This window comes from Pollicipes pollicipes, unplaced genomic scaffold, assembly GCF_011947565.3.
Source record: "Pollicipes pollicipes isolate AB1234 unplaced genomic scaffold, Ppol_2.1 Scaffold_7231;HRSCAF=8579_pilon_pilon_pilon, whole genome shotgun sequence".
Classification (NCBI taxonomy): Eukaryota; Metazoa; Arthropoda; class Thecostraca; order Pollicipedomorpha; family Pollicipedidae; genus Pollicipes; species Pollicipes pollicipes.
In genome coordinates this window covers 42,043,285-42,071,093 of record NW_023597034.1, presented here as the reverse complement: position 1 = coordinate 42,071,093, position 27,809 = coordinate 42,043,285, and the positions used below count along the sequence as shown (strand labels likewise).

Genomic DNA, 27,809 nt, shown 5'->3' with positions numbered 1-27,809 from the left:
TACTGGGCGGACCTGTTAATTTCACGTGGTGAATTCGTCGGAATTAGCCGGCGCGCTGCTGCGGGTGGCCGAGCGAAAAAGGTGCCTCCTGGACGGCGGCTGCCGTGGGAAACGCCGTTGCCCGAGCCGCCGGCACCCATCGCTCGGAGCGAGGAAACCCTACACCGGGCCGCGAGGGCTGGGAGTCCCACGGTCTCCGCCGCTCGGTCGTGAGGTCTGGGCGAGTAGTCCCGGTCGCCGTCAGCAACGGGACGGCGGAGAGAAGTGCCGCTGGTGCTGCGAGGCTGGTGCTCCGGCACGACGTAGAAGCGTGGGACCATGCTGCAGACAGAACCCCTGCAGTTCTGGCCCACCTTCCGCAAATGCGTAGATTGATACAGGGCGGTGCAACGCTACAACCGAAAAACTGCGTCAGGCGGTAAATCAGCAGCAGGGTGGTTCAAACTCCAGAGGCGCGCAAGGTAGGTCATCAATAGGTCGCACAAAAAGGCATACTATTAAGTGGAAGAGTAAGGGGCAAAGAATGGCATTACGATTGTAAGACAAAACTTACATGCAGCGTTCCACTTACTGCTAAGGCATATTGAGGCCCAAAGAGTAAGACATCATCAATACTAAGCATCCATGTCACGCACTACTACGGGCAATTACCCAGTGTGTGTCAACCATGAAGAAAAGCGTGGTTTGCCAACAGCTAATTCTGCCGACTGCTTCGCTTTCGCCCTGAAGCCGGCTGCCTGTGTTGCGATAGAAGCCCACAGAGGACGACGAATTGCGTCTCGGGGCTACGCACCGTAAATGATGTCTCCATCGGTCCCGGACTGTAAACGCCGGAGACGTCCCGGTTCGCTACAGCATCTGAAGGCCAGACAATCCATTTCCACGTCGTGAGACGAACCGATCATCGTTTTTAATCGGCCCATCCTGAACGAATGGCTGGTCGAGGGCCGGCCTGTCTGCCGGGGAAAGCGGGGATCTCTTCCCGCTGCGAACGCGATGGTTCACACTCCAGTTCCCATTCTGGAACGCGCCCGCGGCCACGACGCCGTATTTGTCCGGGACGCGTAATTACTTGTTGGCCCATGACGGGGGTCCCCCATCAATAACGGTACATTCCGCCGAGCTTGACGGAGTGGGGTCGCCTCAGGCCTCGGAGTCCATGGAGTCCGAGACAGTGAACACGCGCACGCCGGATTCGCGTGATAAGGGCGGGTCTTTGTCAGGTTTGCCAGACCCTGAAAACCCCAGAGACGTTGTCGATCGGACGGTATTTCAGACTAAGCGCTAATGGACCGAAGGAAAAAACACGTTAATCACACAATGCTTTTATATAAATATTCGCAGCTCCATTTAACAAATCACGACATCTAAATAGTATTCGGGCGATGCATTGACACTGCAAGCTTCAACGTACGCATCTCATATTGCGACAGCTGTGCTTTGAGCTAAAACAGCTTCCACTGAAGAGCAGGCAACGCTACCAAGGTGACAACTGAGCACAGTGCACGCACATTAGCTGACCCCTGTGCAAATACGCAGCTGAACGAGGAACGTGTCCGCGACATCAAGGCAGCAACAACGTTACAGCCGCCCATGGTGAACGCATTACCACATGCTTCCTGATATATTTGTCCTCGCCTCTGACGCATGGTCAAGGATTTCACTAAGGCATGGAAAGATGAAGAGGTTCGATCGCCATCTCCGGTCACCTTTAGGCCTAGCCCTGAGCTATCGTATCAAAACCAGCCAACACAATACCCCTTTCTCCTAGGAAGTCGAGAGCTTCGGCGCTCTAAGCATGAGTCAGAGCTCTAAATATTTTTGCGATGTTACGGCTCAACATCATGCAATTTGACATCAGAGCAGCGGGGCGCGTCAGCTGGGACCACTCGTGTCAGCGGTGCCGGTCAACACAAGCAGATAACAGACTTGCGACCATGGACATAATGATCCAACACTAGGAGGCTGGCTGCATGTGGTGATCCCCCCCCCCCCCCCCTAGCGATCAGGTGCGAACGGAGATTTATAACGGATCGGGACGGTACAAATGGTGTGTGTCTGCAAATCAGTATTAGCAAGCGCTTCACCTGGAGATTAAAGGAGAGCGGAGAGCGTCGGGGCTGGTCCTGTCTCGCTCCTTAGCCGCCCTTTGAAGGGCCGCACCCAAAGCTTGGTCACCTCTGAACTATGACGTCACCAAACACAGGTCTGCTGCAGGACCCCCGAAGTCAGTGGCGCCGCTGACGGCAGTGAAACCATTGAATTCAGCACCGTTCGCTGATGTTACCGGGGACCACCGACATCACTGAGGAACGTTGGGCACTCCAGGGATAGCTCACGTCAGCCGTGACCGCTGACGTAGCCAGGGGCCGCTGATGTTTCCCACGACAGCTGACGTAACCATGAACCACTGACGTCATCGCTGTCAGCTGACGTGATAAGTGATTGCCGGCGTTCCCCGTGACCACTGACGACTCTCGTGACCACTAGCATCACACGTAACACGTGCCGTCCACCCGCGACCACTGACGTCATCCATGACCACTGACGTCACCAGGGACCATCGACGTCAGCACGAGCGGCCGCCATCTGCGGTCGGACGGCGGTTGTGCGCCGCTCTCACGGTAACGCCGCGGCGCGCCGCGTTGGCGCACGGCCGCTGTTGCGCTCCCACGCCTCTTACGACACGGACGGCAGTAATAAGTACGTCGTCAGGCGCTGTCGACGCCAGGCTCGGGAGTTGAGGCGGCGGGGACTGCGGACCACTCACTCGCGGGGCGGGGCTGGCGGAGGCCGGACCGGGACCGGACTGCGGCCAGAGGCTTGGTCTTTTAACCCGGGAAGGGTCTGGGGTCGTCACAGAAGCGGGGCACAGATGAAGATGGAACTGGTGTCCGCGGGTACATGGAATAGAGACAAGGCTGGGATGGAGCAAGGGTGACTTGGGGTTTTAATGATGAAGCATGGAGAATAAACTGCGACTGGACTCGGATTAATGATCCAGGATGCTGTTGTGTGAATACAAAGGTCACCACCAGCCAGCTATGGGTGTCACCCATGCTCCAGAGGAACAGGATCGGCTCGAGAGCTCGTGTTGCTTACTCAAACCTGGGTGAGCCAATTTTCCCGAACAAGCGCGTTATTCAGTTTAGGACTCGACGGCGTCTAGTGGCCAACGCCCTGAGGGGCCTGTGGTCCGAGCTCTAAACCGGTGTCGTGCAGCGGTCTCAGAATGGCAGCGAACCATGCATCGCCAAGTTTGTGGACCACAGCACACGATCTGTCCCCACGCATCGCGTAGCTCCGTTATTTGCTTCATCACAGACTGAACCGTATCACACAGAACCGGTAACTCTATCCAGCACTTCAACGGGCTGCCGCACTGCTGACACACACCAAAGCTGCACTCGGCACGTGTGTTCATGCCGAGAGGTGTGTGAGTCTAGTCCCGGAGCGGACACGGAGAGCGCCTTCAGCCCCGTCCGAACACTAGCCGGTTTTGTCTGTTCACGAGAGTGCTGGCAGGCAACTCAAACACTTCACTCCGTTCGCCGGTTCACCTCGGTTCGCCCAGCAGACCAGCGTGCGCACCTCCCCCAGCTGTGAGTCGACCCCATTCGCCCAGCGCGCTGGCTCAGTTTCTCGCCCCGCAGGCTGGTTCGCTGCGCTCGCCCTCGGGGCGTCGCCTCGACCCGTCCAGCCGGCGACCAGGGGTCGGCACACGGGGCGACGGCGGCCGCCGCTCAGCTGGCGGGCTCGCGCAGCTCGCTGATGACCTTGCCCAGCGAGCGGAAGCAGCACCATGAGAAAGACGGCCACGGCCAGCAGGCCGGCGCCGCCCGTCACCAGGATGCCGCCGATGGAGGGCTCCGTGTTCGGCGGCCGGAACCGGGTCAGCAGCGCCGCCTGAGGGCACAGCCGAGGGTCACGTCAGGCTCAGGGTCGGACAGCACCCCTGGAGACGCAGAGTGTCACTAGCGCTTCTGCAGGGGCGCCGAGGGGCATGTGTTGCCCGGGATCTGATGGCAGTTTTCTTAGAGGTACAATGGGGAATCACAAAACGCACTGAATGCGCAGAAAGGGATCGGATAACACATGACATAAATAAATAAATAAATAAATAAATATATATGTATATATATATATATATATATATATATATATATATATATATATATATATATATATATATATATATATATATATATATATATGTGTGTGTGTGTGTGTGTGTGTGTGTATGTGTGTGTGTGCGTGTGTGTACACAAATCTATATGAGACATATTTCTCTATATATATATATATAAATATGTGTCCTATATATATATATATATATATATATATATATATATATATATATATATATATATATATAGCGCCCCCCGGGGCCCCAGCAACAGGCCACGTGATGTTCAACATCAGACAGCCCCTGGAGACATTGTGAGATGTGATGATTGGGGCCAGATGCACCCTGTGGCAACACAATAAGTGTTCCGGTGACACCTAGGGTCCGCAGAGTCCCCTAGAGGTACGGCGAAGGGTCGCGTGGCCTGGAGGCCAAGGGCTTCCCCTGGTCGCGGAGCGAGAGGCCACGGAGTGCGGCGGACACATATGGGAAATGAAAAGGGGGGCCAGGGAAAACGCATACAGAGGGCTCAAAACACGCATGAGCACACCAAACACGAACCGTCAGAATGCATTCACTAAGACCTCCGCGAATAAAACACGTGGAGAGGACCAATCGCTGGGAAGACGAGTAGTGAAGCTACCATCCAAAACTTCTGAAATGCGTCTCGTCCAATCTTGAACCGAATGTTTACGCCGTCGTAAAACGAAATCAAAACCTGTTCCAAAGTGCCATTATAAACCAGTTCCCTATGACGTTATCTTCTTATCCCGCTTCTTCCTAGCTGGCCTGCGCGCGTCATTTGGTAGGGACTGGTTACGCAACGTGTGCCTGTCGCCTGGAGAGATCCGATGCGATGGACAGACGCCGGTCGAGGCCGCTTTCCTTCCGGCGGTGACACCGAGCGGCGGTCAGCACTAATTAGCGCATAGTTCTGATAGCAGCCCGCATCGGGCGGTCGTTAGAGGGGCCGGCCCTCGCCGCCGGCACTGCCCTTGTCACGTCCAGCCCGGACCCCGCCCTGCGAGTGTCCGGTCCCCGCACGGGCGAAGTCCAGAGAAAAATCGGTCACTTTTCAGTCCTGAGTCCGCAGTTCTGTACGGGTCCAGTCGCCGCCCATCTGTGGTCCAAGCACAGTCCAGTCCTACTCTCATTGCTGTCCAGTGCTGGCCCACTCACGGACGGCAGCAAACTGGCGTCCTCGGCAGGCTCAGCGGAGCTGATCGCGGCCGCCAGGGAGCGCGCTCGTCCGCCGATGGCACCCGCCGGTACTCATTAGTCACCGACTGGTGAAAAGCAGCCCGATTTTCTCCCCTGCCAACACGGCGCGAGCACCGCTGGGTGAATGGCGTGTTCGGATATCGCACACGTGCTCCCACTAAGCCCAGCGGACCAGAACGAGTCTCCAGGCCAGGACGGGAACCAGCCAACAGCCGGCCTGCCTCAGCAGGTGTCCGATCCGCTCTTCCAGGGCGCATCTCAGCGGCGCATGGCCCGACGGCCGTGGCGGATGGCAAGCGCTGCTGTAGAAGCCAAGCGGCAAAACAGAGGCCCGTCTAATTAGAGTCGAGCATTAGCCCGATAGCATCGGCGCAACGCCCGTTCGCCGCGCCGCCGCCATTGAGGGAGTTTCTCCCCACTCACACACACGCTCTCTCCGCCTCTTTTTCGGCCCGCGCGTTGATAGCCTGATGCCGTTGGCCCGATCGTTAAATTCCCTCCGTTTTAAAGCGATAAATGTCTCGCTCACGTCGGGTGCCTGCGCCGGCCGGGACCGATGCGCGGCGATCTGTTGCATCACGTTCCAGCCATCGCCGCGCTTCAGCGATGCCCTATCAGGCGTTTTTGTCCCACGGCTGAAGCAGCACCGCATGATCGGCATATTATTCCGGACTGCAGGCGGCGCGGACGTGGGGACGCACGCGCGGAGGGCAAGGCGAGGACTCTCCTCGGGCTCATAACTGGACGAACAGAGGACAGAAAATACAAAGGGGATAATCGAACAGTGAGGTCAGACAGAGGCGGTCTGGCACCTGTTAATGGATCGGCAAGGCCTATTCAAGATTATTCGAACATGATGTTCCCCTGCAGCATCTACACATTTGAGCGACAAACAAATTTGTGCACTAAGAGACCATCATCTGCTTTCTAAATCGCTCTCCATTCACAAATCAGCGTCTGCAATCAGACACCCCCGAAACGTTTTTAAACGCCTCCCGCTTACTTGACCGCCCGCAGCTTACCGAAAAGTACCTGCTCCGGAATGCCACGCAGTACTTAACCATGACGACTACAGACATTCGACCTTGCCTCACTTTTGGGCACCAGCATTGGACATAGCACTTCATCGGAACCAGCTGAAGTTTCGTAGCCGGCGGACGGGAAGAGTCAACGAACCGTGGCGCAGCTATGCCATGTTCAGCGCGAGGGCTGCCGGGGGCGCGCTGCAGCAACTCTCTTGCTGCTTCAGTGCCTACAAACTGATCACTGTCCGGTAATCTAATCTGCCCGGGAAGCTCCATTCGGCGTGTCGAGCAGCATCCTTATAGCGGCTGCGGCTGTTATGCATCGGCGAGAGGTGGGCGGCGTTCCGCGCCCATCTGGTTGTATCAGTCAGTGGCCTATAGCGTGCCAGCAGGCAGACAACAGCAAGCCAGATGTGAGACTAGCCGAAGCAGGGGCCCAGGGAGTTCGGGCTGCCAAAACTAGCCGTCGGTATTGCTTTATCACGATATTATTTCCTACCGTCCGCCGGGGCCAGAACTCTGCTGGCTTGTCAGTTGTTTCGACACAGCCGAGTTGTAAAACCAGGCTGTAAGGCCCCAGGGATGCATTTCTTTCCATTCCATTCCATTCCATTCCATTCCAGGCGCCGCGTTGCCGCCGGAAGACCCAGCGGAGCTGACGGAGAGGCCCGACGAAGTTGCCGGAGAGGCCCGGCGAGCCTGCCGGGGAAGCCAACGGAACTCCCGGAGAGGCCCGGCGCAGCAGCCGGGGAAGCCTGGTGGACCTGCCGGAGAAGCCCGCGCGAGCCCGTCCCGGGCGGCTGAGGACGGTGGCAGTGGTTGCGGGATCGTTGCGGTTGTAAGTGTGGGAATCGCCGCGATCTAATGGATCGAAAGATCGACGGCTTTCGATTAAATCAATCCAATATCAGAAAAGGAGCTGGAAATCGAGGCCAGTCTTCGCATCTTTCAATCATATCATGCGCTTTGCTTTCACACTGTTACGCAATTTAAGCCGCTTCGTTTGTAAGACCAGTTTTAGCAACGGTTACATATTGAAACAGTGCTTTGCCTGGCATGACAAAAGAGATGCATCATTCAAAGTTGCATCGGCGCCTGATATGGTGTTTGCTCACGTCGCAAAGCCGTCTACGTCACGTCTACGTCTACGTTCAGGTCAAACGCAACCCATGAAACGGGACAGTCGTAAATGTACCGAGGTACAAACTAGTAATTAAGGGACTAATTAACTCCTCTGACCTGACACGGTTTCTCCCATCATTCTCCATGCTGCTCTCGATTTTGTCACATTGCCATCCGCCGCAGCACTAAATGAACCTGATTTTCTTTTCATAATATTCAGCCAGCTACATACCCAGCCCCTTTTTGCCATCGGCTTGCGCGATGCGGTAAAAAGAACCTTCCCTCCATTGGGACCTGCGCACGGAACATTGGATACGTGAGGCAATTTCAACAATGCGTCCATGACATTTTAACCAGAAGCGCCTTCCCCAGCAAGAAGCCTGAACCACGGGAAATTCATCTACTAACCTATCACACCACACACCCCTTTGCCGAGTGAGTGCACCAATGCCACCCCTCCCGCTGCCAGTTGACGAGCCACACGCGTCCCCTCCCCACGACTCCACCCCGAGCAGTCAGCTGAGCAGCTCCGTCCGCCTCTGGCGGTCCGATGACCGCGCCGCCTCGAGCGGTGGGAGTCAGCTGTAATCAGGGCGGCGCCAGGCGCCACTGCCGCCGTTACCAGCACCTGAGCGTGTTTGTGGTACCGCCGTTACGGCCGCCCGAACCCGTCATCAGCGGGGAAAGCTTCACAATCGACGGGTTCTGTGCAGCTGATCGCGCGTGTCCTCGGGCCTTTGGCGACTGCTACGTGCTAGGCTCTCCGTGCTCCATATCCTCGCATGCGTTCGATCGATCGGATCGGTCTCCGGAGAAGGTCGCCATTAATTTGTGTTTCTGGAAAGTGTAACGACCGGGGTGTAATCAGCTCTGATTTCTGACTCATGGCAACTCTGACTTCTCTTTAGTATTATCTCTATAATAGTATATAATTAAGATTATACTTTATATAGTAGTTGGTACGTTTTTTAGTGCACATAAATGATATGTACATGACACAAAATTAATCCGAAAGAAAGAGAACAGCCCTTCTGGCCGTCATCAATATAGTGACTGCAACAACAATGGCATAGCTCGACAGAGTCAGCTCATTGGAGCTGTCATCATCATTGTTGAACTGACCACCGAAGCCTGATCACAATTAGTAGAAGTACTCATAACACACAGCACGAAGTGTTTGACAAACAATGGTGCGCTGCCCTCACCACTAATCGGTGAACTTCATAGACCGAATATAAAACTGCATACTGCACAGACTTGTGAAAGTTCCTCCCAGCCGACCTGCGCCAGGCGCGGTCTCTCTGTCCTCCTCTGTCCTCTGTCTGTCCTCCTCTGTCCTCCTCCGTCTCTCTGTCCTCCCAGTGACAGATCCCAGCCGGAGCTCCGTCCTTCGCGTCGCGTGGCAGAGCACGCCCGACAACGCCTCCACCCCTGGTGTCCCTGGCCGGTGTCCCAGTTCCGCGGCTGGCCGACCAGCGACAGGAAGTGCGCTGGTTCCGGTGCGCTGAGCCGTTCCCCTCTGCTGGGCTGGCGGGACGCGGCCAGCGCACAGCGCCCGCGGCGACACGGCCGGCAACAGCGGGTCAGCGGCGCCGCACGAAGGGGTCGGGTCAGGTCAGGTCAGGTCAGGTCAGATCAGGTCGGGTCGGGTCGGGTCGGGTCGGGTCGGGTCGGGTCGGGTCGGGTCGGGTCGGGTCGGAACGGGACGAGAGGGCTAGTTGCTTTGGTTCAAGCCAACCAGCGTGGACGGCTGCGGTTACCGCGAGCAGGGAGGAGTGGGGTGTCAAGAGTAAACGGAGTGTAGAGCAACCCACTACACCCGCCCACCCGCACCACCTTTTGGTGTGCGCCTGGATCGGTTCACGCCGATTACCACTGGTGCGGCAGGCATGCCTGTCACTTTACTCAGTACCACAAACACGCCCACTGTCCAGGGTCCGCAGAAAGTATATATATATATATATATATATATATATATATATATATATATATATATATAAAGAACCCAGGACCCAAAAACATCATTTGTAACGTGAGACGGTGGAAGCAGATGACTGTTGGGTTGACAGTCATAATTGTCGCTTGGCCTGCGTTCAGCAATTATCAATGCCCATATCATATGTGAAGGTTAACGATGGTGATAGAGCTCCCTGAGTTGGAGTCGCTAGCTCACAGAAATATGTTGTTTATGCTTTTTGGCCCAAACCTTAAACTGGCAGACTGATGTCGAAGAGGACAGCATTCACTTAACGTAATAAGACAAATTATCATCTTACTCGACTAACTTCGACTCATGAAAATTTAAGTTGCGAGTGTTACGCAAGAGGCTATCTAAGCAAAACTGTGCATGTTTTCTACGGCCTAAATTGAATTACCTTCATCACAAACGCGAGAAAACATCGGGGAAAGTTAGATCATAAAACAGTGTAAATGAAAACACCGAATTTTACGACAGCTAATCTCAGCACGCCATGTCATGCAGGTGCAAACGAAGCGGTTAATTCCTCTTTAAAAATCAATCATGTGAGGCGGCCGCGCTCGTGACGGCCGCCCAGTCACGCACAGCCACAGCCCGCTCCCCGGACTCGACCGTATTGAAATACCAGCACCGTGTAAAGGCGCTAACCGTCCGACGGCGGTCCCGCGCCCGCCGTTAGCAGGCCGGCGGGCGGCGGGGAGGTCGGCGGGGCGGTGGGGAGGCAGACGGGGTGGTGGGGAGGCAGACGGGGTGGCGGGGAAGCAGACGGGATCGCGGGGCAGAAGGCGAGAGGTGAGGAGGCCGGCAGGACGGTGTGGAGGCCGACGGGCGGCAGGGCGGCCGACGGTGAGGCGGCAGGCGGCAGTGAGGCGGCGGCCGCCGACGGTGAGGCGGCAGGCGGCGGCGTCGGCCTCCGGTGTGGTCCGGGAGGTGCAGTCACGAGCGGTCCATTACAGGGCCGGCAGCCGTCGCGGGTGTCCGGCGGCGCGCACGAGCGGAACGGCCCGAGAGACGGCGACGTGGGCGGCTGCCGGACACGTGACGGGGCGCAGGCCTCGCCCGCCGCGCCGGGATGTGACGCCAGCGTGACGTGACGTGCGACGAGCAGACCTGGCAAAACCCTCAGGCTTTGGTTCTTAAGCCAAACGTCCGGAATACTTTCCAACAAACGGGTTTGTGTGATGCTGCTTCGTTTGTAGGGAATCTGTTTTACCTTGAAACTGGCGACGACTAAGTCGAACGTAAGCAACAAAGCTGGTATGCACGCGCGCCGCATTACATCAAAGATTTAACATGAAATCCCTTGAAAATTCCAGGCAGGAAGAGATTGCCTTGATCTTCAGCAGCCTCCAATTTTTAGTTAATGCGCAGTCACGATTTTTTAACTGCTCACATCGGTTCCTGCCATTACGCCCCATGTTTGTTTTCATGCAATGAAGCTAATCCAAAGTACATCCTCATGGCCTAGCTTCCGCCCAAAAAATCATTTAGTTCACTTATTATATTGTTGTATTACTTAGTTCACAAATTCACTCCAGCCAATCGTCTAGAACGGGTTCCGCAACCGTCCGCTTTCGTTTCTCTCTTCTTGACCAAGCCCGTTCGGCCTCAGCGATGACGGGAGTCCCGTGCAGACGGTCTCTCCTCCCGAGCTTGTCGACTTTTTACAGGCGGGTCCCTGAACGAGGTCACGCGAGTCATATATGAAGAGTCTCTCAAGGTAAACCGAGCTGACAGTCGCCATGCGGAGGCAACCAAAGAACTGATTGAACCATCAGACGGCAGTGGTGAACAGGTGGTGAACAGGTCTGGTACAAGGTTTTGTTCGAACGGGTTCGGCTATGATGCTGGAGAGAGAGGGTTTATTGCTCTACGAACATTGACTTAGGCAGATGCATACACAGCAGCCGAACGCCAGCTGTGTATCTAGAAACATTGATTTCGCCCAGCGCAGCAATCTTGGAACGGGAGTTGCAGCGTCTTACATAACGGTGATGTTTTATGTCCGCAGCACTTTCCTTAGAAACCTTTCACTTTTGGCTAACACAGCATTCAAAAGCCTCGGTCAAGCATGAACGTCTTCACCGGAATATAGTCGTTTGCCCGTATAACTCAAACTGGTAAAACCAGCTTGACATGCTTGCTCAAAAGGGAAACTCAACACTTTGCATCTGCCGGCGGTACCTCGGCGATACAAATCCATTCAAATAACATTATTGTGGTAAGTGTTGTGACAGGTGACATGAGGCGGCTTTTCCAGAAACTCATTTTAAAGCTTTCTTAGCATTTACCCATACAACCCAGCTACCCCGGGAAATCGCGTCTTCCCCGCCCGGTGGCGCGTGACGTCACGCCGGCGGTCGCCGTGACGTGACGGCAGTCGTGACGAGCGGCGGGATGCGGAGCCGGACCTGTGACTCAGATCCGGGCATGGATCGTGTTAATACGTGCGGAGCGCTAGTCTTCCGCCGTCTGGAGCGAATGGACCCGGAGCAGGCCGGGGCTCGCAGGCGGCGCGTCGTTGTGAACCGCGGCGTGTGGAGGACTCGACGTTGCATGGGCTTGAGACGGAGACAGCCGGCTGCCGACTGAGTGTTAGGTGCTCTTAGTGCAGATGACCATATGATGATGATGATGATAATGTTGATGACCAGATGAAGAGAATGTGGCAATGGGGGTGGTCAGTCATCAGCTCGGAAGTAGAAGCAGTCTGGCTTCCATACCGACACGATCATCGCGAGGTTCCGCCGTTTCCAACGCTGCTCGCCGCCTTCCCACCTGACCACGCTATCAAGCCGTTGCGAGGAGTCGTTTCTAGGGCCCGATCGTGCCAGCCGTCAATAACGTCGCCGATGACACGGTCCCCGACTTGCGGAGGGTTTCACAATGATGTCCGGTTTTCACTCACGGCGGCGGCACGGTCCCACCGCCGTCAGATGGCCGCTAAACACGGCCGATAGCTCACAGACGCACTCTCCCATGCGGCCAACGGCCCGTAATAGCCTGCTGGGACGACGGCACGCGACGAGACAGTCACTCAAATGGCGCCCGGCTGATGCAGCATGAGAACGTGCCGGAGGCCCGCCGCGACGGCAGATGGCGGCAGCAGCTTGGGGTGGTGCAGCTCCTCAGAGCGGCTGTGTCGAGCTACTGGAAAATGCTGGCAAAGAAGGCGAATGCGCTTTGTCGGCTTCGAATGGGAACCAGATCGGTGAGCGGATCTAAGACACTGGCCCTTACCCGTCGGAGATAGAGCACCAGCACCCTCTCGGCTAACACCCAGCCGACGTCAGCACCCTGCCGGCGTCAGCGGACGAGGCCGGCGACACCGCCGCCCTTGTCCGTCGCCCGCCGGCGCCCCCGTTTCCATCCGGACCAACGTATTAATTGGATCCTCCACCGGGATAGCGTCTGGGCCCTGACGGATGGGCTGCGATCGTTCAGGTCGGGTCGCGACCCGCGGCCGGGACGCCCCGCGCCGAGACCCTTTGTCCCGTCCGACGCTCGACAACGGTGACGAACGGCGGCGGCGGCGGCGGCGCGATCGCGCCGGATACCCGCGATCCGGTGCCCCCGACCAGACCGGAGCCCATCCTGAGTCAGAGCACGTGACACGACACGGCCGGCCCCCCGCACCGCGGGTCAGAGGCTGCCGACCTGAGGCGTCCCAGTAGCGGAGCTAAGGTGACAAAGGGCCTTTTGTGCACGCGCGGTGGGGTGCGTTCCGCTCACCTCTGATAACCTCGGGGCACTCAAAAGCCTTGATACAATGCCAAATTATTTTTCCTTCGCCACCGCAGCCGTTGCGCTTGCCTTACTGTCCGACAAACGGTAGCAAACCAAGGGCCCCAGGATCGGAGGAGCCGCGCCGGACTGACAGGAGGGTATTTCTTCCTGATGATGCGTGCTTTATTATTTTGACAGGCAGCTGTCTGACCGACAGCCAAACCTGTCAAGTGCCGAGTGGAATCAGGGCTTTTAACATTTCAGGTTCTTATATGTAAATAAATCATAATGCGGATCAGGCGGCCAGAGCTTCCACCTACATATTTTCTTTTCTCCTGCGATTGCCTTTTGCCGTTTCCCTTTCTCCACCAACCTCCCCTCTCCTCTCCTGGGCTGGCCGGTGCGCAAAATAGCGCTGTGACGCCGTCGCGTCTGCGAAGCTCCAAAGCGCCTGTAAGCGCACACCCCTGGACTAGCTAAGCAAGACCGCCACATGGATCAAATGTCGGACATCCAATTAACCTGCGGGGCCAGGAGGCCACCGAAGTCCTCGGCTGGAATCTGGCGCCAGCTGGAACAAATCAGACGCTTCTATTACAGCCCCAAGCGAGAACAGTACCGGCCTGGCGCACCGTAGTTGTGTCCCGGTAGCATTTGTGTGTGGTGGGAAAGATCCTCGCGCGTCCGTGGTCGAGGCGTCGCTGTTCACTCACCAATCAGAAATGCGCAGCAACAGGACAATCGACGAGGACTTGAAACTGGTCCAATGATGGCATATTATAGACAGGAAAGGCAAGACAGCATTCTGGGTATAAAATAGGGATGCCATTGGCCCCTTCGGGAAGGCAGATGATGGCTGTGAGTCATGACCTTGCGCTAAGTCGACCTTCGGGTGAATCGCTCGGCATTCCGCACGGTCTACCAGGGAATAAACGGCAGCAGGCGGCACCCATAAACAGCACTGTGCACGAGCTGCAGCATTCACCTGCATATATGCCCCCATCTAAAGTTTTACCTGCCAACATGTTACATAATCACCCAGCTTGCGGTTCCTCCCCTTACAAATTAGCCTTGCGCTATTAGAATAAGTGAATCAACGAACCCCATTTTGTGCAAATACACGCTGCATAGCTTACGGCGGGGCGTAATGGCTCCTCGAACAAGTGTACCGCCCCGGTGGCCTGGGAGGCCACGCCCAGATGGGCGTTCCCCGGAGCACGTACCCATCCGCCCTGGCTGGCGATCCACTGGCCGGTGTCCCTCTCGGCTACCATGCCCATGGACTCGATGAGGCCCATCAGGTACTCCGGATGACCTGCAACAGGACAGCGGGCGCGCGTGAGTCACGTGGGCTGCCAGTCGGCACGTGACGCGTGAAGTCGCTACGGCTGCTGAAGAACCGACGCGCACTTTCGGGGAGCCGCTGTGATAAGTCGCATACGATACGCAAGCTCGATGTGACTTACAGTGAATGACCACATTTCGAACATTATTGTCGTGTGTTTGAAATGTGGGATCAAGCAGCGTTGACCGCGCCCGTGTCTGTCACGGAGCCTCATGACGTCAGTGGCGGATGACTCCGCTCTTCCATATTCTGATCGCAAAGACTCAGACGTTTGCCCGCTCAAAAAGGACATTAGTTCGCCCGCTCAAAAACGACATTGCCATGCCACAGTCCAGCCACACACATGGCGGAGGACACGGGTGGTCTTCCGGACGCCAGCACGGCGGGTCCCGGCGCTCTCGGCCCGGCGCTCTCGGTCCGGCGCTCCCAGCCCGGCGCTCCCAGCCCGGCGCTCCTAGCCCCGCGTTCCCAGCTCGGCGCTTCCAACCCGGCGCTCCCAGCTCATCGCTCTCAGCTCCCAGCCCGGGCGCTCCCGGCTCAGCGCTTCTGGCTCGTCGCTCCCGACACGGCGCTCCCAGCTCCCAGCATGGCGCTCCCGGCCCGTCACTCCCGGCCCGTCACTCCCGGCCCGTCGCTCCCAGCCCGTCACTCCCGGCCCGTCACTCCCGGCCCGTCACTCCCGGCCCGGCGCTCCCGGCCCGTCGCTCCCAGCACGGCGCTCCCAGCACGGCGCTCCCGGCCAGGCGCTCCCGGCCCGTCGCTCCCAGCCCATCGCTCCCGGCCCGTCACTCCCGGCCCGTCACCCCCGGCCCGTCACTCTCGGCCCGGTGCTTCCAGCCCGGCGCTCCCAGTCCGGCGCTCCCAGCCCAGTGCTCCCAGCCTGGCCGCGTCGACGAGTGAAATCTTATAAATGACCGGAGCGGGGGCCGCGGGACACACTCGCCTGCCGACCTCCCTGGGTCGCGGGTCGTCGCCAGACCGTGTTAATTGAAGGGGCGCGCTATTGAGTGTGACGCCGCGCTCATTTAGAGATGACTAATTGCCGTGGCCTGGCGAGGGCGTGGGCGGCTGAACCGGGCCTCAGCTGGGCGGCGTCCGCGGCGGCAGCTGGGGTGCGTCAGGCGCTACCCCTGCTCTGTTGACAGGGGGCAGGGCTCGCGGGCGGGGCTGGCACTGTCCTCAGCAACGACGCAGTGATCAAGTGCGGAAAAAGGAGCGTGTGGCGCCCACTCGCCACCAAACTCTGGTCAGAAGCCGGAGCGTGAGGGCACGTCCAACCAGACTACTGAACCGGTAATTGGGGGATTCATAGGAGCGGATGTGGCATAACAATGAAGGAGCGCAGCGCATCAATCGATGGCAGAGCTCGCGATAAAGTTCACTGTTAGATACAGTTGGTAGGACGCCAGCTTAATGCACACCGTGGTCACGTCATAAGTCTGGACTCTAGATAAGTGCACGCGTTCCGGACAAAAACCGTACCGAATTTCCCCCGTCGAACCCGAATGGATGCCAGATAATCTAGCCTGCTTCAACTGACCCGGCCACACGACCGTATGATATGACATCACGTAACAGTGCACGTCCCATCACATGTATCCGTTCACGTGTTCGTTGCGCGCCCGGGTGTTCGTTGTATGCAGCGGTTAGTGTGAACGGTTCCATTCACGCTAATCGTTCCCGTTCACACTGACCAAACCGTGCCGTTCTCTTCTCTCGGATCGCGTGAGTACTGACCTGCACTTCGGAGGCATTTTCGATGCGACTGAAGTACTCAGCGAAGGCGTATTCGTTATCAGCAAGTGCGTGAGAAGTTCCGTCTTGGAACGGCGCCCAACGAGGCGCGCTTTTAGTCTACATGACGCACTGCCAGCCAAACACGTGAGCCAATTCAATCAAACAACGTAAAGCGTTCTAGGAACCCGTGAAGGACACTCCCTGATCCCCTTCTCCTAACGCGTGCTCCTCGTCGAGTACTGCAGCGGCGAGCCGGGGCCGGCCGGCTCGGCTGTCAGGCCCCACACTAGAACAAATCGAATTACACACCTGTCTGGCACGGATCGGCCGTCTGGAACCATACTAGGGCTCCGGTGGCCTGAGCTGTGCACGGGAGCCATAAGCCTAGCCCTGCAGAGTCGGGGCTGAGGCTGATCAAGCCATTCACAGGCAGCACAGGTAGCCGCCACGCTCATTCAAAGCTGATATCACGCTCCTTTCTCCGCGCGAGCTTCTACGGCACGGAGGTGTAGGGATCTGACCACTCAGACAGTTGACATCAGTGAAAACTTGGAGGAATGAGTCTGGTCCGAGCCGCGGTTGCTGCAAGTGTTGTAATGTGATGATTGGAGTAGCAGCCCTGTGCTTGACAACTAAGACATCCAAAATTCAAGAGTGAACGATAAAATGCCAGAAAACACGTCCGCGCCGTTTTTCAGTGCAATCACGTGGTCTAAGACAAAGACCAGCCACATGTTTACTCACACACTGGGGTTATCTGACTAAGTTTGAGCCGCATGTCCTCCAGGCCCCAGTGCATATGTGCTATTCAGTTTTAGAGTCCATGCGTCCCCATCGACATGCGCGGCTGATTGTCAGCCCTAGGCACAATGTACACTCAAGCGTGCATCACAGTGAATTGAGTCGTATCTTGTCTGTGTGAGCGGCTACCCGCACGAAATCACTGCAAAACGTGCAAGCCAAACTAGTTTTCTCGATTGCTGAATATAGAGTCAATATCAAAAGGATGTGGCAAGTCACAAAGGGTACACGATACGTTGCAGAGGTTCCATGCTAGCAATGGAGCTGGGGCAGTCGACTTTGTCTTGGATGTCTAACAGTCACCAGATGTTGCGAAGAGCTATGTGGCATATTAAAAGCTACTGCTCAACCATTAAGTAAGAGCGGCAAGTGCAGCACTTCCTTGGTTTTTCAGTGACATTCAACCAACCATAGCAGCCAAGCCATGATTGACAAAGATCCGCGTATATCCGCTAGAAGCATGAACAATTAGACTTGAAACACGGCGATAGATGATGGAACCATTTCCAACTAATAGAGCAGTGTGAATCACCAAACAGCTTATCATCCACGCACAGAAATGACGTAGCACGACCACCAGCTCCAATGAGTTGGTAATGCACAAACCTGCGCAGACCGTCAGTGACGGCCAGTGACGTCAGTGACATACTCGTGACAGCCCTGGGGACTCGACAGCCTTGAGGTTCACTTGCAGCATGCGAAACCAGGCCAAAACTCATGATGCGGAGGAAGGGTCTGCTGCAGCGGCCGGGGTGCTCGGGAGTGTTCTGCAAATGCTTCGGGAGTGTGCGCCAACTGACATCTGGCGTTCCGGCCCATCGCTCGCTCCAGATTTACGACCTCCATAAATCTCCAGATGCGCGGATAAGGCACGTAGGATAATCCCCGTCGAGGCGAAGCCCTAAGCGGCTGCGTGCCGTGCAGCACTCCCCGCCTGCGAACGGCGGCCGGCGGGCGCGATGGTCATCTCTGCCCAGCACCGGTAGCTGCTGGGCGCGATGGTCATCTCTGCCCAGCACCGGTAGCTGCCCGACATGTCGAACATTCCGCCCACCGGCGATCTCTCGCCCGCCGTCGATTGGCCGCCTTCAGCCGGGGTTTATAGCCGCCGTGATTGGGCGCCGGCCTTGCGCACCTTCACTGGGCGCCGGCGGGAGTGTAGCAGCAGGCCCGGCGGCCGTACGATGTGCCATGCAAAGCTGGAGGCACTTCGGGTCGTTAACTTTCACAGGAATGCGGATTTGCCTCATGTTGGAAGGCAGACATCGGCACAGTGCCGCATGATGAGAACTAACCGCATGTTGTGGGGGTCAGTTCACACCGCGTGACGCATTCACCTCGCAGCCCGTCGCCGGCAGGTTGCGAACTGTGAGTCGAGCCCGTTCAGGTCGCTGAGATTGACACCGGACGGGTCCTTTTGAGTCTCGTGGGGACTTCGCTGTTACAATCTTGCGTTTTCCTCTTCTCGTGACCCGCACTTGTGCCGAGGACATCCACTGAGCTCGTCTCTCGTCAGCCAGTACCGCGGCATCCGACCAAAACCACCGCTTTTCATTCCACGACACGCCCGAATCGTCCCGCGAATGGTCGCGCCCACACGCCCCGGTCTCCGTGTCCGCCGATGGCTCACTGTTCCCCGCGCGATGTGCCGCGGCCAGCGCAAGCGCGGCTTCGACCGAGACCGTCGTCGCAGCTGACCGACGTTGCCCCGGGCACACCGCCCTTCTAGAATGGCTCCTCTTACTCGAGACGCCGCCGCCTGTTCTGATAACCCTCGTCAGCCAAACCCGTCAGGGCAGGAAGCACTCCAGTCAGAAGGACTCTGGAGTCAGGAGTGCTCTAGAGTCAGCAATACTCTAGATCCAGGGTGTATTCTAGAGTCAGCAATGCTCTAGATCCAGGGGTACTCTTAGAGTCAGGAGTATTATAGATCCGGGGAGTACTCTAGAGTCAGGAGTACTATAGATCCGGGGAGTACTCTAGAGTCAGGAGTACTCTCGATCCAGCAGGTACTCTAGAGTTAGGAGCACTATAGATCCGTGAAATGCTCTAGAGCCAGGGGTACTCTAGAGTCAGGAGTACTAAAGATGAGGAACTCTGCAGTCAGAAGAACTCTTAAAGTGAGGAGTACTCTGGAGTCAAGAATGTCAGTGCATGACCGCGCGTATAGGAAGCAGTGCACAGCCGTTGCGCCTCCGTAACTCAAGGCACTATTTTCATCACATGTATCCCCGGATGTACAGCGTTAGACTAGGAGCATGCCAGTACTTTTATAGACTTACTAATGCTGCCTTGTGACAGCAATCGCACATAGGAAAGATAACGTGTGCATATAAAAACGATGTAATGTGCTGGAAACTTAGCCATGCATGCATCAACGTAAGTACATAAGACAAGCAGAACACGAGCTAAATGACGGTTGTTTTGGTGCTGAAGCACTTAAAGACTGTATCTACAAGCACGACTGGAGCATTCTAACGATCAGCATGTCCAAAACTGCCTCACAGCATACATCAATGATGAAAACCAGCCCCTTAAATTATGATACACTGGGATGCCGTCATTCAGACCCCCAATTTCAGGGTAGCCTGATATCATGATGGCCAAACAACAGCTTCTCCGTCACGACCCAGCGACGGGACAGCACGAGAGGCTTCTGAACATCCCCGCGCCACTGGCTGGGAGCGTGGGGCTACACGCTTGCAACCCACAGGTTTTAGCGAGGCGTGAGGCGGCGGTCAATGTGGACTGGATGCTGTCTAGGGAAGATACCCACGTCAAACCAGTCACTTGCAGGGAAATGTATAGAATGCCAGAACGTAGAACAACTCTTTCGGGATGGTTTCCATGCTTATGCCACATTCTAAGGCATCATAAAATTCGCCGCTGTATTGTGAGTTGATATGAATTACAGGAAGATATTCTACGTTATTATTTGGCTTGCCATATGAGTGCCCATGTCACACAATCAAACCGTTTGAGACAAGTATTCACATGCCCGACCTCCTCGTATTGTACAAATTTCTCAAACAGCATTTCAAATATTGTAAACGAAGCATTTAGCCGTCTAACGAAATGTTTCGGAGATAAAACTGTAAAACTGTTTGGTCATATCAACCGAAGTGTTTACAGTCAGAACAAAGAGGCAAGATGCTTGACCGCCTCCCCCCCCCCCCCCACTCCCCACATTCCCCGCTACTCCAAATAGGATACCAATACTGCTGTTATACAAACTGAAAGTACCATTGTTGACACTTCTCCACGGTGTCAATGACATGTAGATGTAAATCTTTTTGAGAAGCTTTCTTTAAATTCCTAGCTTTAAACAACTCCCCGTCGTGCGTGCACGGAGATTTTGTAAGCTGTATATCTTATGAAAACAATTCATTCGAAACCTTTGTCCGAATCCAAACTGTAGTAATTCACAAGATGTACAAAGTTGAGACACCTTTGCCTTTTAAAGCGATGCGCGCGTTGAAACATGAACCGATGAACCGAACACTAATCATCACTGACAAAAGACTCAGCATACTTCGCGCGCGTGCAAACCACTTCTCTATAGCATGACAAAACACGAAACCATTTTCTAATGCACCGGTATTATGCAGACGGCTCACTCTATGTGAAACCAATAACAGAACATGCCAATCAAAACCAGGGAAGTTATTCCAGTCATACAAATTGATTGCTTTCTGGCATGCAAGTGGTTAGAAACGAAGCTAAGATGGCTTCGCAACATCAGTCAGCGACCTTTCCGCTCCCAATAACGTACGGGCGAAGGGACTTCCTGGTTAGGGTCACACGACAACACTTGAAACGAGATAACTGTAGCTGTTTCATTTGTCGTTAGCGACCGTAAGCCTACCGGGAGAGGGGGCGAAATGTCCGTGACTGGGATGGGCTATGTATGACTTGAACGCCACAGGTCCGGCTCCGAAAAATCTCCCCCAGGATCGGCGAGGCCTTCGCTGGTCCGTAAATTAAAAACACCTGGTGCACTTGCTGACGGTGGGTCATCCCAACACCACGGTTAACTTGTTACAGAACAGCAAGCCAAAAATGTTTATGCAAGGAAATTATTTAACAGATCGGCTCACATTGCCCTGTCGGAGCCAAGTGCATAACATGAAACCACACCAGACCCTGCACGATGAGTTAGAGGACAGCAGGCAGAACCCGACAGTCCATTCGACATCCGTGGCAGGTGGAAGTAACGGAACGAGGCGCCCGTGTAAGCGCCCGCACCACCCTCCCAGATACCCTCCCCGACCGTGCAGAACACAAATCATCTGCGGTCGAAACTGAACGGCCCCCCGCGGCGGGCGCCGGCGGGCGCCGGTGGCCGCCCGTGTGATGGTCACGAGAGCGCTGTCGACAGGGGCAGCGAAAACGCGCCGGCGAGCGGTGCCAGCGATGACCTGGTAATTAGCTGCCCAGCCAATCAGAGTGCCAAACGGAGCGGGCGTTGATGGTCCAGGTCCATGCGAGATCGCGTGGGACTGCCGACACCATCCTTCTCTCCCAAAGGCTGGAACGGCGAAAGGCGCAGCAGCGTACCTTGGAGTATGGAATCTTCGGTGGGAGGCAATCGCCCAGTGTCTGACTTTCGCTGCTTAGCACGACACTAAGGAGGTTGCGTCCCTGCTGCAAAACGGAGGGAGCTGAAACTTGGGTTGGGTGTTCGCCTACAGACTGGAGAAGTTACGTTCCAACAACGCCTCCGTGGTCTCCACTCAAACATCGCACGATACCACTTCCGTCCCGCGGTCCAGCGACGTCCCCTCCACGCCGCGGTGCCCGCGTTTCTTGCCAGGGGAAAGACGGACAACGCCATACAGCCTCAGCAGCTGAATGCATCGTGGAGCCCCGATGACGCATGCTGTCCCTGTCAAGACCCGCTGCCGCCTCTGTAGCATCAGTCCCCACCGTACCCAGCCCGCCACTCCCACGCGAAGACATTCGACCCAAGGCTCTCTGACGAATATGGCTGGGGCGCGGCCAGAAATAGACGCGGCGATAGACGGCTATCACCAGCCTCTCAGTCCGGCCCGTCGCAAAAACTCGCCGCGCGGGTGGACAGAGCGGGCCGACCGGCAGTCGTCCCGGCCGGCGCTTGACCCAGATCACGGATCAGGGATCGTGCATCGCAGGTCACGAGCCACGCGCTTCGGGACACAGCCCATGAGCGACGGATTTTGGATCAGGGATCACAAAGCACGGGCCGGCGATCCACGGCCCAGTAGCCGGCGTCGGCCACCGCGCCAGCATGGGTGGCTCCACCGCGACTGAAGCGCAGTATCGCTGCACGGATGGCACCTGCCGGCATCATTGCTCGGCAGTCACACATTCACTGCGGGCTGCTGCACGGACGTAACGGCCGCCAGAAGAGTCTGTAATCTTCCGAAGAAAGCGGGCGGTCCCCATTCTTCACACATCTGCACATAGGGTGTAAATTCACATCGCGGACACTGAGCTGTCTGCGGCTCGCTTTCATTAAAGGCGTTGACAGCTATTTAGACGTCACCCGCTGGAAAGACATGTGACCGCATGCATCACAGACTGGCTGGGATTTGGCCAGGCCCCGCGTCCGTTTCGCGGCGTTCAGAGCAGCCGTTTCGGTGCGCGAGGTGTGCCGCTGTCCGGATCGTCCGCGCCCGTAGGTGACGCGTCACGAGCGTGACGTTTTCCACGCGGCTCGGGGGAGCCCGAGTCTGACCAGCGCTCCCAGCGGGAGTGCTGCGACACGGCACGGGCCTGACGACGGCGAACTCGGGTCCACTCGGGAGAGCCTGAGTCTAACCAGCGCGCCCAGCAGGAGTGCTGCGACACGGCACGGGCCTAACGACGGCGAACTCGGGTGGGAGGCTGTACAACTGCAAATGAAGCGCCAAACTCGGCGAATTTTTAAATAACCGTGACATCACGGCGCTGCGGAACCATGGTCAAGTTCTGGTTACAAGTCATATAAATTTGTGTACGGATGCGTCATGAATAAAATCGTGTGGCAGGTAGACCGTTGAGCTATGAAATATGACCATATTTACGCGCTGTTAATTTTGATATGACGTAGATGATCAAGCTTGTGTTGACTAACTTATCAAATCAATGTTTACTAGATCGCTGAAGGGGAAAATCCCGTGGTCTGGGAAAGCATGCACCCATCGGCCGTATTTGGGTGGTTTCTTTGTTCACGTCTATCCCTTATCTCGGTAACAAAGCCAGTTGACAGTCGCACACACCCACACCAAACGTCTGAAGGCAACGTAAGGAGGCCATTTCAGTTTTCCGAACACTGATTAAAAGTCTGTAAACGTCTGACACGTAATTAAGGCCAGGGGCTGCTTAGTATTCATTTAACCATCGCCATCCATCTTTCCTACAAGAAGCGGAATAATAAAGTCAGCATGGTAAGTGGCAGCTGTGCCAGGGGTATATGGCTGCTCCGGCATCCGGTGAATGAGTGTTGCGTACTGGCCACGGTTTCACCATGGACAAAAGCACCAAAGCAAGCACACGATTTGGAGCCAATCTAGTTGCTGTTACCTGTGCGCAGTTTATATCAGCGCAAGCGTCTGCTGCACGTCCGTCTGTATGCGCGTGTATTAGACATTGGCCGCTGATACGATAAGAAAACGTAGGCACTTGAGGGGAGAGCACTGACAAAAACGGCACTTGATTGCTTTTGGACGTTAACAAGGTTTCTCCTCTCTCCTCCTCTCTCCTCGCTCATCTCTCTCCCTCTCCTCTCTCTCTCTCTCTCTCTCTTCTCCTCTCTCTCGCTCTCTCTCTCTCTCTCTCTCTCTCTCCTCCGAGAGCGATCCTCGCAGATCTTCTCTCTCTCTTCTCCCTCTCTCTCCTCTCTCTCTCTCTCTCTCTCTCTCTCCTCTCTACTCTCTCTCTCTCTCTTCTCTGGCTCTCTCTCTCTCTCTCTCTCTCTCTCTCTCTCTCTCTCTCTCTCTCTCTCTCTCTCTCTCTCTCTCTCTCTCGGGTCCCTATGGGACATCATCGCTATACGCTCGTGAGTTTTTCGAGTTTGCATAGATATGGTATAAACAGCCATGTTCTTTATGTCCATACGTAAAATGTACCACTAAGGCCATCAACTCCTCTGTGAAGGGCTCTGTACCACAAACCCACATGTTCTTTGTGATTGAGCTTTGTGCATGCCATACATCTGACCGTGGCTTATTACTTGGACTGGCGGCCGGAGCTGCTAATGTGACTGATGTCGTCACGTTCTTGCGCGGCGGGCACACGCCGGCTGACGTCAGCGGGCATCAATTTTAGCTCGTCAGTAATCCGGGTTGGCAGACCGGGCGTCATGGTAACGGTGCGGATATACACAACCACCGGAGTCAGCTGATGAATCAATGGTGCAGTGCTGAGGACAGCCTGATATGGCCGCGTAGAGGGGAAGAGACTGGAAACGAATAGAGTTGGCACAGTGCTGAAAACAGTTGGCATCACTGTTGATGGAGTGAACTCGTGTAAAGCTGCTCAGAACACTAATGAGAACATCAAGGAGGTGGACTGATCCCGTATAAATTTGCGAACAAACGAACAAACGCGGGAACGATTCACAGACAGGAAGGACGAAAGTCCGCCGAATGAACAAAGCCGCGAGCGAACGAACGTAGCGGAAGCCAACAGACTGTCCAGGCCGGTCGGACGTGCCGTCAGGCCGCAGATAGAGACGCTGACAACGGGCCAAGGGCCGCCCGCGGTGATCAGTTACACAGCCAGCAGTCGGACTGGCTGCTCCATCACAGCACCACACGATGGTTCGGTAATGACCTGCCGGGGACAGGCACCGGAGGGTATCCCGGGTGCCGAGTGCCGGGTGCCGCCGGGTGCCAGGTGCCCGACCGGCCGGCCGCGGCCGGTCGCGACTCCGCGGGCGGCGAGGGGTGCGACACAGCGCAGCGCGCCCCACTCTCAGTGCCAGATGGCCGCAGATAGGCGGCGGACGAGTGACAGCGTGCGCCAGATACGCCGCGCGGCCATCAATAGGTGACAAGCGCTTGAAAAATCCATGGCGGTTGCTGCCATCTGGGTTGACTTCGGGAGCTCGGCGGACACGGGCCTGCCAGCAGTCGCGGGGTCAAGGCCGCGGTCGCGGGGTCAAAGGCAGGCCCGGTCCGGGCGATTAGCAAGTCATAGTAGCTGAATTGAGTATGGCGCAATTTCATCATTTTTAGTACACGTTCAAGATCGTGATACCAGCGTACGAATGAAATCATTAATCAATTTGGCCAAGTTCGACCTTTTTGTACGCTGCTGTCAGCGACGATATCGGCCTGATAGCCGTGCAAAAAACAAAACAATCATTGCTTCTGACCAAGACCAAAACTACAGTCAGCTGATAAAAACATATTACCGGTCGTTTTTAGGATGCGATAGATGCAGTGATGCATTGGAAATCAGCAGACCGATCAAACATGCTGTTCGGCTGATAGCGCCGTGTTGGCCACGCTGTGGTCCAATATCGCCTGCCTTGTGGTCGCAGGGGTGACGATGCCGAGATATCACCTAGTGTTTGCTCACAAGGCCCGTCACCAGAGGTGCGAGCTGTATCGGCAGACACGCTCGCCTAATTTCGACCTGATGCTGCTGAGACCAAAGAAAATTTGCCTATCATTTCATCCATTCTACGAACGATTTCACAACCGTGATAATCAGAATGGGCAAAGGGTTTTCAAACGAAATGGGACACAGGTCTGAATAAGATAGGTTATATTTTTGACTGAGCATCATCAACTGTGATAAAAAGTATACATACGACGGGCTGTTTAGAAAGCTAGTTAGAACGGAAACTCTCTGCTGTGCGTCTTAATCAATGAAAGGATTAGGAATGCCACTTATCATTGGTATTCCGTCATTCAGCATCACAAAATTTCAGGTCATTGAGAAGCACCCCTTTTTCATGCACTTCGTAACAAGAATACATGATTTTGACCTTCTTTTAACATGAGTTGTCCGTGTCTTCAATGCTTCAAAACTCGCCAAGCACAGCCACAGCGTTGCAACAAATTCGCCGTGTATCGATAGTCATGCTGTGCCGTTATTCATCGATCAGCCAACATTGTGGACCTCGGGGTGTGCCACTCCACGGCTGTTGATGTCAGACCACGTCAGGTGACATGTCGCGGTACGGAAAGCTCGCGGTGCGAAATGACGCCCGTGTGCACAGTTATGAAAACACGCTATGTTTGTATACGTGACGATCTGTCAGCGGCAGAGCACGTGTGTGTTCGGGGCCGAGACCCCATGCCCCCCCCCCGCGCCGTCCCAGCCCCGCCCCAGTGCCGGACGCTGACGGCCAGCGGTGCAAGCTGACTGCATCCCATCTGGTCCCGGAAATGCGCAGGTCACCAAACAAACAGGGGACTGGTTCCTGTTTACCTGCACTACGCTGGCAGATCTGCCGTTGTCGTGGGCCAAGCACCACATCGGAGAAGCGCTGGTGTGGGACAGAGGTCGGCTGGGAGCTGGGTCTCCTGGTGCAGCCGGCGTGGTAACGACAAGCACAAGCCATGGTAGTAACGCTCATGGCGTGGGAAGATTTGTCAGCTGTTGACGCTATGGTCTGAGGAAAGGATGCGGGAGTTCGTAGCTCGGGTCTCACCGCAACAAGTTGAACAGCTATCTCATATAGTTTTGAGCTCATTGGGTGTCAGGGACGGCATGTTTGGTGACGGATAAGCTAAAGCTAAAGCTGGCTGGGCCGGACTTCAAATATCCCATCCCATGTCCTCCGCTTGACTATTGCGAACTACAGATGCGAATACAGACAATCGTCCTCTTCCCTAAAAAGGGAAAATAGCGTACAATAATTGACAACATTTCAGAGCTGCTCGATTTCCACTCATGCCGGCGACACCACATTTCCATATCAAACCGAGAGGACGCCTGAAACCCTCCTACCCGCTGTTCGGCCCCAACAGACTGGCGACTGCAGCCCGCACGCGGAGGCTCGCACAGCGCTCCTGCCGCGCGCGCCACTCACCTAGCTTGACGCACTCCACGGCCAGCCCTCCGGCCACGGCGTACAGGGCGATAATCCGTCCCCAGGTCACCTCGGTCCGAAACAGATCGACGGCCACTGAGTTCACCACGGCGCGCACCGTCTTGTCCGACGTGATGGCCATGTTCACCTGCCGCGAGATGGCCGTGAACACGGACGGGTGCATGCGCTCGAGCTCGACGCCGATCAGCGCCATCTCGCGGAACACCTCGCAGATCTCGGCGCCGCCGTGCAGGCTCGCCAGCGAGCTGAGCCGCTGCAGGCCCAGCTTGCGGTGGAACGCGCCGCTGCGCTTCAGCCGCGCGCGCACGTACTGCGAGCACAGGCTCTTCGACTGGTGCACGATGTCCGTGATGTTGTGCGTGCGCCAGCCGATGGTGGTGCTCAGCTTGCGCGCCACCACGTCGCTGACGTTGCTGAACTTGCGCCGCGGCACGCTCACCATGCGGTCGCTGGAGGGCACCACGTGGCTGGACTTGCGCCGCGGCCGCACCTCCTGCGCCGCCGAGTGGTACGTCGACGGGAAGCTGCACTTGCGGCTATGGCGCGCCGCCTGGCGCAGGTGGAAGCCCGAGTCCAGGGCGGTGAACTTGTCCAGCTTCTCCAGGCTGTCTGTCTTGTCGAGCGGCGGCATGGCGGAGGCGCGCGACATGGCTGCAGCCCGCGCGCAGCGACACCGCGCGCCGCTGTTACCCGCACCGCGT

At 56.1% G+C, this 27,809-nt stretch overlaps 1 protein-coding gene across 1 annotated transcript; it reads right to left on the bottom strand.

Annotated features, from left to right (window-relative positions):
• Positions 1-1,309: 1,309 nt before the first annotated feature.
• Positions 1,310-27,809, bottom strand: LOC119110486 (uncharacterized). The gene is made up of 3 exons (XM_037234327.1): positions 27,088-27,809; positions 14,422-14,513; positions 1,310-3,906 (listed from the first exon to the last, which is right to left on the bottom strand). The coding sequence occupies exons 1-3, from the start codon at positions 27,755-27,757 to the stop codon at positions 3,508-3,510; spliced, it is 1,161 nt and encodes a 386-aa protein (XP_037090222.1). The 5' UTR covers positions 27,758-27,809; the 3' UTR covers positions 1,310-3,507.